This window comes from Taeniopygia guttata, chromosome 16 (assembly GCF_048771995.1).
Source record: "Taeniopygia guttata chromosome 16, bTaeGut7.mat, whole genome shotgun sequence".
Classification (NCBI taxonomy): Eukaryota; Metazoa; Chordata; class Aves; order Passeriformes; family Estrildidae; genus Taeniopygia; species Taeniopygia guttata.
Window position 1 is genome coordinate 5260574 of NC_133041.1, and position 12310 is coordinate 5272883.

The following is a 12310-nucleotide window of genomic DNA, read 5'->3' on the forward strand; positions in this document are numbered from 1 at the left end:
CCCCAAAAATCCTGCCCAAAACTGACCCAAAACTGACTCAAAACTGCCCTAAAATACTACACAAAATCTTGCCCAAAACTGCCACAAAACTGCCACAAAATCCTGTCCCAAAACTGCCCTGAAATTCTGCTCTAAACTGCCCCAAAACCGCCCCGAAATCCTGCCCAAAACTGCCCCAAAACTGCTCCAAAATCCTGCTGAAAACTGACCCAAAACTGCCCCAAAACTGCCCCAAAATCCTGCCCAAAACTGCCCCAAAGTGCCCCAAAACTGCCCCAAAACTGCCCCAAAATTCTGCCCCAAACTGCCCCAAAATCCTGCCCAAGACTGACCCAAAACTGACTCAAAACTGACCCAAAACTGCCCCAAAACTGCCCTGAAATCCTGCCCCAAACTGCCCCAAACTGCCCCAAAATCCTGCCCAAAACTGCCCCAAAACTGCCCTGAAATCCTGCCCAAACTGCCCCAAAACCTCCCCAAAATCCTGCCCCAAACTGCCCCCAAACTGCCCCAAAACTGCCCCAAAATCCCGCCAAAAACTGCCCCAAAACTGCCCCAAAACTGCCCCAAAACTGACCCCAAATCTTACCCAAAACTGACTCCCAAATCTTACCCAAAACTGACCCCAAATTTTACCCAAAAATGACCCAAATTTTACCCAAAACTGACCCAAATCTTACCCAAAACTGACCCCAAATTTCACCCAAAACTGACCCCAAATTTTACCCAAAAATGACCCAAATTTTACCCAAAACTGACCCCAAATCTTACCCAAAACTGACCCAAATTTTACCCAAAATGGCCCCAAAACAGACCCCAAATCTCAGGTAAAACCCGCCCAAAATGGCCCCAAATCTCACCCCAAAATCTCAGTCAGAAACCGCCTCAAAACCCCAAAACTGCCCCAAAAAATGAGGTTTTGGGGTGTCTGAGTGGGGGTTTGTGGTTTTGGGTAGATTTGAGTATTTTTTGGGGTTCAGGACTCGGGTTTTTGGGTGTTTTTGGGGATTTCTGAGTGTTTTTGGGGTTTTTGGGGTGCAGGACTCGGTGTTTTTGGGGTTTTTAAGTGATTTTTTGGGTTTTTGGGGTGCAGGACTCGGGGTTTTTGGGGTTTTTGATGGTTTTTGGGGTTTTTGAGGTGCAGGACTCGGGGTTTTAGGGGTTTTTGATGGTTTTTACTGATTTTTGGGGTTTTTGGGGTGCAGGACTCGGGGTTCCCCCCCGCCGGACCTGTCCAGGACTCGGTGTTTTTGGGGTTTTTGGGGTTTTTGATGGTTTTTGGGGTTTTTGATGGTTTTTGGGGTTTTTGGGGTGCAGGACTCGGTGTTTTTGGGGATTTTGATGGTTTTTGGGGTTTTTGGGGTGCAGGACTCGGTGTTTTTTGGTTTTTTTACTGATTTTGGGGGGTTTTGGGGTGCAGGACTCGGTGTTTTTGGGGTTTTTGATGGTTTTTGGGGTTTTAGGGGTGCAGGACTCGGTGTTTTTGGGGTTTTTGATGGTTTTTGGGGTTTTTGGGGTGCAGGACTCGGTGTTTTTGGGGTTTTTGATGGTTTTTGGGGTTTTTTGGGGTGCAGGACTCGGTGTTTTTGGGGTTTTTAAGTGATTTTTGGGGTTTTTGGGGTGCAGGAGTCGTTGTTTTTGGGATTTTTTACTGATTTTTGGGGTTTTTGGGGTGCAGGATTCGGGGTTCCCCCCCGCCGGACCCGTCCAGGACTCGGTGTTTTTGGGGTTTTTGACTGTTTTTGATGATTTTTGGGGTTTTTGGGGCAGGATTCGGGGTTCCCCCCCGCCGGACCCGTCCAGGACTCGGTGTTTTTGGGGTTTTTGACTGTTTTTACTGATTTTTGGGGTTTTTGGGGCAGGATTCGGGGTTCCCCCCAGCCGGACACGTCCAGGACTCGGTGTTTTTGGGGTTTTTGACTGTTTTTACTGATTTTTGGGGTTTTTGGGGCAGGATTCGGGGTTCCCCCCCGCCGGACCCGTCCAGGACCCGCGGCCGCGCCGGATTTGGGCGAAGCACCGGGACCTGTCCCTGCCCGTGCCCAAGTTCAAGGTGAGACTGTGGGGTTTGGGGGGATTTGGGGGAATTTGGGGAAATTTGGGGTTTGGGGATGGATTTGGGGGGCTTGGGGCTGAATTTGGGGCTGAATTTGGGGGGGTTTGGGGATTTGGGGGTGGAATTTGGGGGGTTTGGGGCTGAATTTGGGGGTTTTGGGGGTGGATTTTGGGGGTGAATTTGGGGGTGAATTTGGGGGGTTTGGGGGGATTTGGGCTGAATTTGGGGGATTTGGGCTGAATTTTGGGAGGTTTGGGGATTTGGGGCTGAATTTGGGGGGTTTGGGGATGGATTTGGGTGGTTCGAGGTGGAATTTGGAGGTTTGGGGGTTTGGGGGTGGAATTGGGGGGGTTTGGGACTGAATTTGGGGGTTTGGGGGTGAATTTGGGGGTTTTGGGGTGGATTTGGGGGGTTTGGGGTTTGGGGATGGATTTGGGGGGATTTGGGGCTGAATTTGGGGGGATTTGGGCTGAATTTTGGGAGGTTTGGGGGTTTGGGGCTGAATTTGGGGGGTTTGGGGCTGAATTTGGGGGGTTTGGGGCTGAATTTGGGGGTTTTGGGGGTGAATTTGGGGGTTTTGGGGTGGATTTGGGGGTTTTGGGGTGGATTTGGGGGGTTTGGAGCTGAATTTGGGGGGTTTGGGGGTGGATTTGGGGGGTTTGGGGGTGGAATTGGGGCTGAATTTGGGGGGGGTTGGGGCTGAATTTGGGCGTTTTGGGGGTGGATTTGGGGGATTTGGGGTGAATTTTGGGGGTTTGGGGGTGGATTTGGGGGATTTGGGGCGGAATTTGGGGGGATTTGGGCTGAATTTGGGGGGGTTTGGGCTGAATTTGGGGGTTTGGGGCTGAATTTGGGGGGTTTGGGGATGGATTTGGGGGTTTGGGGTGGATTTGGGGGGATTTGGGCTAAATTTTGGGGGGTTTAGGGTGGAATTTGGGGGTTTGGGGCTGAATTTGGGGGGTTTGGGGGTGGATTTTGGGGCTTTGGGGGTGGATTTGGGGGGTTTGGGGGTTTGGGGATGGATTTGGGGGTGAATTTGGGGGTGAATTTGGGGGGTTTGGGGGGGTTGGGGTGGAATTTGGGGGGTTTGGGGCTGAATTTGGGGGGTTTGGGGCTGAATTTGGGGGGTTTGGGGCTGAATTTGGGGGGTTTGGGGGTGGATTTTGGTGTTTTGGGGGGTTTGGGGTGGAATTTGGGGGATTGGGGGAGGAATTTGGGGGGTTTGGGGATTTGGGGCTGAATTTGGGGGGTTTGGGGCTGAATTTGGGGTGTTTGGGGTGAATTTGGGGGTTTTGGGGTGGAATTTGGGGGGTTTGGGGGTGGATTTGGGGGGTTTGGAGCTGAATTTGGGGGGGTTGGGGGTGGGATTTGGGGGTTTGGGGGATTTGGGGGTGGAATTGGGGGATTTGGGGGTGAATTTGGGGGAAATTGGGGCTGGATTTGGGGGAATTTGGGGGGTTTGGGGGTGGAATTTTGGGGAATTTGGGCTAAATTTGGGGGGTTTGGAGGTTTGGGGCTGAATTTGGGGGATTTGGGGGTGGATTTGGGGGGTTTGGGGCTGAATGTGGGGCTGAATTTGGAGGTTTGGGGCTTTTGGGGGTGGAATTGGGGTATTTGGGGTTGGATTTGGGATTTTGGGTGTATTTCAGGAATAGGATTTGGGATTTTGGCCGCGTTTTTCTAACCGAATTTCGGATTGATTTGGGGTATTTTTTGGGGTATTTTTTGGGGTTTTTGGGTCACAGCTGGACGAGTTCTACGTGGGCCAGGTGCCCCTGAAGGAGGGGATGGGTTTGGGGTTTGGGGATGGATTTGGGGATGGGTTTGGGATTTTGGGTGTATTTCAGTGACAGAATTTGGGATTTTTGCCCTGTTTTTCTAACCGAATTTCGGATTGATTTGGGGTATTTTTGGGGTGTTTTTCGGGGTTTTTGGCTCACAGCTGGACGAGTTCTACGTGGGGCAGGTGCCCCTGAAGGAGGGGATGGGTTTGGGGTTCGGGGATGGATTTGGGGACGGATTTGGGGATGGATTTGGGATTTTTGCCATGTTTTTCTAACCGAATTTCGGATTCATTTGGGGTTTTTTTGGGCTGTTTTTTGGGCTGTTTTTTGGGGTTTTTGGCACAGCTGGATGAGTTCTACGTGGGGCAGGTGCCCCTGAAGGAGGGGATGGGTTTGGGATTTTGGGTGTATTTCAGTGACAGAATTTGGGATTTTGGGTGTATTTCAGGAATAGGATTTGGGATTTTTGCCCTGTTTTTCTAACCGAATTTCGGATTGATTTGGGGTATTTTTGGGGTGTTTTTCGGGGTTTTTGGCTCACAGCTGGACGAGTTCTACGTGGGGCAGGTGCCCCTGAAGGAGGGGATGGGTTTGGGATTTTGGGTGTATTTCAGTGACAGAATTTGGGATTTTGGGTGTATTTCAGTGACAGAATTTGGGATTTTTGCCGTGTTTCTCTAACCGAATTTCGGATTGATTTGGGGTATTTTTTGGGGTGTTTTTTGGGGTTTTTGGCACAGCTGGACGAGTTCTACGTGGGGCAGGTGCCCCTGAAGGAGGGGATGGGATGGGTTTGGGGTTCAGGGATGGATTTGGGGATGGATTTGGGGATGGATTTGGGATTTTTGCCGTGTTTTTCTAACCGAATTTCGGATTGATTTGGGGTGTTTTTTGGGGTGTTTTTCGGGGTTTTTGGGGTCACAGCTGGACGAGTTCTACGTGGGGCAGGTGCCCCTGAAGGAGGGGATGGGTTTGGGGTTTCAGTGACAGAATTTGGGATTTTGGGTGTATTTCAGGAATAGGATTTGGGATTTTGGCCGCGTTTTTCTAACCGAATTTCGGATTGATTTGGGGTATTTTTTGGGGTATTTTTTGGGGTTTTTGGGTCACAGCTGGACGAGTTCTACGTGGGGCAGGTGCCCCTGAAGGAGGTGACCTTCGCGCGGCTCAACGACAACATCCGCGAGGGGTTCCTGCGGGAGATGTGCCGCAAGTTCGGGGAGGTGGAGGAGGTGGAGGTGCTGCTGCACCCCAAAACCCGAAAGCACCTGGGGCTGGCCCGGGTCACCTTCGGCTCCTCCCGCGGCGCCCGCGACACCGTCCGGCACCTGCACAACGCCACCGTCATGGGCACGGCCATCCACGCACAGCTCGACGTCAGGGGTGCGTTTTTGGGGGGATTTAGGGGGTTTTGGGGGTTTATAGGGGATTTATGGGGTTTATAGGGGATATATGGGGCATTTATAGGGGTTTAAAAGGGATTTATGGGGTGTCTGGGGAATGGGCACCGCCATCCACGCTCAGCTCGACGTCAGGGGTGGGTGTTTATTGGGGTTTATATGGGATTTATGGGGATTTAAACAGGATTTATGGGGGTTTATAGGGGATTTATGGGGTTTATAGGGGATTTATGGGGGATTTATTGGGGTTTTGGGGGGTTTTATGGGGGTTTATAGGGGATTTATGGGGTGTCTGTGTCATGGGCACGGCCATCCACGCCCAGCTCGATGTCAGGGGTGGGTGTTTATAGGGGATTTATAGGGGATTTATGGGGTTTATGTGGGATTTATGGGGGTTTATAGGGGATTTATGGGGTGTCTGTGTCATGGGCATGGCCATCCACGCCCAGCTCGATGTCAGGGGTGGGTGTTTATTGGGGTTTATAGGGTTTTGGGGGTTTATAGGGGATTTATGGGGGTTTATGAGGTGTTTGTGTCATGGGCACCGCCATCCACGCCCAGCTGGATGTCAGGGGTGCGTTTTTGGGGGAATTTAGGGGGTTTTGGGGGGACTTATGGGGTTTATAGGGGTTTATAAGGGATTTATGGGGGTTTATAGGGGATTTATGGGGTGTCTGTGTCATGGGCACCGCCATCCACGCCCAGCTCGATGTCAGGGGTGGGTTTTTATTGGGGTTTTGGGGGGTTTATAGGGGATTTATGGGGTTTATAGGGGATTTATGGGGGTTTAAAGGGGATTTATGGGGTTTATAAGGGATTTATGGGGGTTTATAGGGGATTTATGGGGTGTCTGTGTCATGGGCACCGCCATCCACGCCCAGCTCGATGTCAGGGGTGGGTGTTTATTGGGGTTTTGGGGGGTTTATAGGGATTTATGGGGTTTAAACAGGATTTATGGGGGTTTAAAGGGGTTTTGGGGGGTTTATAGGGGATTTATGGGGATTTATGGGGGTTTATAGGGGATTTATGGGGTTTATAGGGGATTTATGGGGTTTATAGGGGATTTATGGGGGTTTATGGGGGTTTAAAAGGGATTTATAGGGGATTTATGGGGGTTTATAGGGGTTTATGGGGTGTCTGTGTCATGGGCACGGCCATCCACGCCCAGCTCGACGTCAGGGGTGGGTTTTTATTGGGGTTTTGGGGGGTTTAAACGGGATTTATTGGGGTTTATAGGGGATTTATGGGGTTTATATGGGGTTTAAAGGGGATTTATGTGGTTTATAAGGGATTTATAGGGAATTTATGAGGTTTATAGGGGACTTATAGGGGATTTATGGAGGTTTACAGAGGATTTATGGGGGTTTATGGGGGATTTATGGGGGTTTTTTGGTCCGATGTGCTGTTTTGGGATATTTTTGGGTCCGATCTGGTATTTTGGGATATTTTTGGGTCTGATGTGGTGGTTTTGGGTCTGATGTGGTGTTTTTTGGGGTCCCACGTGCTGTTTTGGGATATTTTGGGGTCCCACGTGCTGTTTTTGGGGTCCCACGTGCTGTTTTGGGACATTTTTGGGTGCAATGTGCTGTTTTTGGGGTCCCACGTGCTGTTTTTGGGGTCTGATGTGATATTTTGGGATATTTTGGGGTCCGACCCCGTTATTTTGGGATATTTTGGGGTCCCACGTGCTGGTTTTGGGTCTGATTTGGGTTTTTGGGATATTTTGGGCTCTGATTTGGGATATTTTGGGCTCTGATTTGGGATATTTTGGGCTCTGATTTGGGTTTTTGGGATATTTTGGGCTCTGATTTGGGATATTTTGGGCTCTGATTTGGGTTTTTGGGATATTTTGGGCTCTGATTTGGGATATTTTGGGCTCTGATTTGGGATATTTTGGGCTCTGATTTGGGATATTTTGGGCTCTGATTTGGGTTTTTGGGATATTTTGGGCTCTGTTTTGGGATATTTTGGGCTCTGATTTGGGTTTTTCGGATATTTTGGGGTCTGATTTGGGTTTTTGGGATATTTTGGGCTCTGATTTGGGTTTTTGGGATATTTTGGGCTCTGATTTGTGATATTTTGGGGTCTGATTTGGGTTTTTGGGGTCTGATTTGTGATATTTTGGCTCTGATTTGGGATATTTTGGGTCTGATTTGGGTTTTTGGGATATTTTGGGCTCTGATTTGGGATATTTTGGGGTCTGATTTGGGTTTTTGGGATATTTTTGGGCCCAAACTCGGATATTTTGGGATATTTTGGGCTCTGATTTGGGATATTTTGGGTCTGATTTGGGTTTTGGGCTCTGATTTGGGATATTTTGGGTCTGATGTGTGTTTTTGGGGTGTCGCAGGGCAGCAGAGGATGAAACTCTATGACCTGATCGTCAGCGGCTCCTACACCCCCCAGACCGTCCCCACGGGCAGCGGCAAAAACAGCGCAGAGAGCCCCGACACGGTGAGATTTTGGGGGAAATTCGGGGGGTTTGGGGCGATTTTGGGGAGTTTCAGGGGGCTGGGGGGCTGGGGGGACACGGTGAGGGGGGGGGAGAGATTTTGGGGGGCTGGGAGGGGGTTTGGGGGGAATTGGGGAGGATTTGGGGGGGATATGGAGGGGATTTGGGGGGAATTGGGGAGGATTTGGGGGAATTTGGGGGGGATTTGGGGGTCTGGGGGGAATTGGGGGAGAATTTGGGGGATTTAGGGGGATTTAGGGGATTTAGGGGGAAATTGGGGGGGATTTGGGGAGAATTGGGGAGGATTTGGGGGATTTGGGGCGGCATTTCGGATTTAGTGGGAAATTGGGGGGGATTTGGGGGGGGTTTGGGGAGAATTGGGGGGATTTGGGGGGAATTTGGGGGGATTTCAGGGGAGAATTGGGGGGGTTTGGGGGGAATTGGGGCAGATTTGGGGGGAAATTGGGGGGGTTTGGGGAGAATTGGGGAGGATTTGGGGGGATACGGAGGGGATTTGGGGTAATTTAGGGGGAAATTGGAGGGGATTTGGGGCAAATTCGGGAGGATTTGGGGGAATTTAGGGGGGAATTGGGGATTTGGGGGGAATTGGGGAGGATTTGGGGAGAATTGGGTGGACTTAGGGGGGAATTGGGGATTTGGAGGGAATTGGGGAGGATTTGGGATTTGGAGGGGATATGGAGGGGATTTAGGGGGAAATTGAGGGGATTTGGGGGGATTTGGGGAGGATTTTGTTGGTTTTGGGTTCCTGGGGGGGAATTTGAGGAAATTTTGGGGTGCCTGGGGTGTTTCAGGGTTCCTGGGGGGGGATTTCGGGGTGATTTTGGGTAATTTTGGGGCACCTGATGTGACTTTTGGGTAATTTTGGGGTGCCTGATGCGATTTTTGGGGTGATTTGGGGTAATTTTGGGGTGATTTTGGTTAATTTTGGGGTGATTTTGGGTAATTTTGGGGCACCTGATGTGACTTTTGGGTAATTTTGGGGTGCCTGATGCGATTTTTGGGGTGATTTTGGTTGATTTTGGGTTCCTGGATGTGATTTTGGGTAATTTTGGGGTGATTTTGGGTAATTTTGGGGTGATTCTGGTTAATTTTGGGTTCCTGGATGTGTTTTTGGGGTAATTTTGGTTAATTTTGGGGTGCCCGATGCGATTTTTGGGTAATTTTGAGTAATTTTGGTTAATTTTGGTAATTAATTTCGGGGTGCCTGATGTGATTTTGGGGTGATTTTGGTTAATTTTGGGGTGATTTTGGGTAATTTTGGGTTCCTGGATGTGTTTTGGGGGTGATTTGGGTAATTTTGAGGTGATTTTGGTTAATTTCGGGGTGCCTGATGCGATTTTTGGGGTGATTTTGGGTAATTTTGGGGTGCTGATGTGATTTTGGGGTGATTTTGGTTAATTTTGGGGTGATTCTGGTTAATTTCGGGGTGCCTGATGTGATTTTGGGTTGATTTTGGTTAATTTTGGTTAATTTTGGTAATTAATTTTGGGGTGCCTGATGTGATTTTGGGTTGATTTTGGTTAATTTTGGTTAATTTTGGTAATTAATTTCGGGGTCCCCCCCCAGCCGCCCCCCCCGGCCGACCCCCCCCGGCGCCGCCCCTCGGCCGAGGGTCCCTTCGCCCCTCCCCCACCCCCGGGGGGCAGCGCGACCCCCCAGGACGGGGGTGGGGGAGGGGCCGGGGGGGGCTTCGGGCCCTTCGCCCCTCCCCCACCGCCACCCCCCTTCGGGGCCTTCGCCGACGGGAGCCCCTCCCCCTACGGCAGCAGGTGAGGCGGATTTTGGGGTCTTTTGGGGGATTTTGGGGATTTTTGGGGGGGTTGGGGGGATTTGGGGGGATTTTTGGGATTTTTGGGGGGATTTGGGGGGATTTTGGGGGGGTTTGGGGATTTTTGGGGGGATTTGGGGTGGAATTGAGGATTTTTGGGGAGATTTGGGGGGATTTTGGGGGAATTTGGGGGGAATTGGGGCTATTTTGGGGGGGTTTTGGGGGATTTTGGGGGGATTTGGGGGATTTTGGGGGGGTTTGGGGGGATTTTGGGATTTTGGGGGGATTTTGGGGGAATTGGGGGGAGTTGGGGGGGAATTGGGGGGAATTTGGGGGGTTTGGGGTTTGGGGGGATTTGGGGTTTGGGGGGATTTGGGATTTTGGGGGGGGTTTGGGATTTTGGGGGGGATTTTGGATCTTTTGGGGCAGATTTGGGATTTTTTGGGGAGTTTCCCAGATATTTTTGGGATTTCCCCAATTTTTGGTGGGATTTTCCCAATTTTTGGGGGAGATTTCCCCGATTTTTAGGGTGGGTTCTCCCTGATGTTTGGGGGGGATTATCTTAATTTTTGGGGGTTTCCCCTTTCCGTGGGATTTGCCCAAAGTTTTGGGAATTTCCTCAATCTTTGTATGGAATTTCACAGAATTTTTGGGGGATTTCCTCAATTTTTTATGGGATTTGCCCAATTATTTTTTTTTTTGAAATTTCCCTGATTTTTTGGGGTGGGATTTCCCCAATTTTTGGGGCGGGGGTTCCCCAATTTTGGGGTTTGATTTTCCCAGTTTTTTGGGGTGGATTTCCCCAATTTCTGGGGTGGGGTTCCCCAATTTTGTGGGGGAATTTTCCCAATTTTTGGGGTTGATTTCCCCAATTTTCGGGGTTGATTTCCCCAATTTTTGGGGTTGATTTCCCCAATTTTTGGGGTGGAATTTCCCCAATTTTGGGGTTGATTTCCCCAATTTTTGGGGTTGATTTCTCCAATTTTTGGGTGTAGATTTCCCCAATTTTTGGGGGTTGATTTCCCCAATTTTTGGGGTTGATTTCCCCAGTTTTTTTGGGGGGGAATTTCCGCAATTTTTGGGTGTGGATTTCCCCAATTTTTGGGGGGAATTTCCCCAATTTTCGGTGGGGAGTTTCCCCAATTTTTGGGGTTGATTTCCCCAATTTTTGGGGTTGATTTCCCCAATTTTTGGGGTTGATTTCCCCAGTTTTTTTGGGGGGGAATTTCCGCAATTTTTGGGTTTGGATTTCCCCAATTTTTGGGGGGAATTTCCCCCATTTTCGGTGGGGAGTTTCCCCAATTTTGGGGTTGATTTCCCCAATTTTTGGGGTGGATTTCCCCAATTTTTTGGGGTTGATTTCCCCAATTTTTGGGGTTGATTGCCCCAATTTTTGAGGTGGAATTCCCCAATTTTTGGGGTTGATTTCCCCAATTTTGGGGTGGATTTCCCCAATTTTCGGGGTCTCACTGACCGCCCCTCCCCCTCTCCCCTTCCAGGCTCCCCTTCCCCCCGGACCCCTTCCCCTCCCCCCGCCGCCCCCCGGAGGGGGGTGGGGGAGTCCCGGGGGGCTCCTTCCCCTCCCGCCGCGCCCCTCCCCCACCCCCACCCCCTCCCCCACCCCCTCCCCCCTCGGGGGGCTCCTTCCTGCCCTTCCCCCCCCCTCCCCCCACCCCCTCCCTGCCTCCCCCTTCCTCCCCTCCCCCGCCCTCCCCCTTCTTCCCCTCCCCCCGGGGGGGCTCCCCCTGCCCCGCCCCCGCCCGGGGGGGGTCCCCGGCCCCCGAGGGGACCCCCGAGAGCGTCCCCTTCGCCCCCCACCCCAGCCTGGACTCGCGCATCGAGGCGCTGCTGAAGGAGCAGCGCTCCCACTTCTTCCCCGCCCCCGCCCCCCACGAGGAGGAGGAGGAGGGTGGGGGAGGGGCGGGGGAGGAAGGCCCCCCCACCCCCACCCCCCCCAAGCCCCCCCGCACCCCGCCCAGCCCCCCCCCCGCCGGTGGGGAGGGGGAGGGGCCCGGGGAACCCCCCCAGGAGGGGCCCGGGGGGGTCCCCGAAGAGCCCCCGGAGCCCCCCCGGGGTGGGGGAGGGGAGGGAGGAGCCCCCCCGAGCCCCCGACCCAACGGGCAGGAGAGGGTGAGTGGGGGAGGGGGGGTGGGGGGGGTTTGGGGGGGGGGTTGGGGGGTCTTGGGGGGGATTTTGGGAGGATTTGGGGAGGATTTGGGGAGGTTCTGGGGGGATTTGGAAGAGTTTGGGGGGGATTTGGGGGGTTTGGGGGAGGCTTGGGGGGGACTTTAGGGGGATTTGGGGGGGTTTGGAGAAATTTCAGGGGGATTTGAGGGGGTTTGGGGGGGATTTGGGGAGGTTTGAGGGGGTTTTAGGGGGGTTTTTGGGGGGTTTGGGGAAATTTTGGGGGGATTTGGGAGGTTTTGGGGAGGCTTGGGGGAGGATTCGGGGGGTTTCGGGGGGTTTTGGGGAAATTTGGGGGGATTTTGGGGGGTTTTGGAGAGGCTTGGGTGGGATTTGGTGGGTTTTGTGGGGGATTGGGGGGGGTTGGGGGGGATTTGGGGGGGTTCGGAAGGATTTGAGGGGGTTTGGGGAAATTTTGGAGTTTTTGGGGAGACTTGGGGGAGGATTTGGGGGGTTTCGGGGGGATTTGAGGGGGTTGAGGGAAGTTTTGGGGGATTTTTGGGAGGCTTGGGGGGGTTTGGGGAGGTTTTGGGGGAGGATTTGAGGAATTTGGGGGAGGATTTGGGGGGATCAGGGAGGTTTTGGGGGGGGTTGAGGGGTTTTGGGGGGATTTGGGGGGATTTGGGGGGTTTCAGGGGGATTTGA

At 52.2% G+C, this 12310-nt stretch overlaps 1 protein-coding gene across 1 annotated transcript in view; it reads left to right on the forward strand.

The window, feature by feature from the left end:
• Positions 1-12310, forward strand: part of LOC121471138 (histone-lysine N-methyltransferase SETD1A-like) — a 29440-nt gene that overhangs the window by 2919 nt on the left and 14211 nt on the right. The window contains exons 4-8 of the mRNA XM_072936404.1: positions 1955-2053; positions 4953-5223; positions 7591-7694; positions 9280-9482; positions 10981-11146. Coding sequence (XP_072792505.1) covers positions 1955-2053; positions 4953-5223; positions 7591-7694; positions 9280-9482; positions 10981-11146 — 843 coding nt within the window. The remainder of the gene's footprint in view (positions 1-1954; positions 2054-4952; positions 5224-7590; positions 7695-9279; positions 9483-10980; positions 11147-12310) is intronic.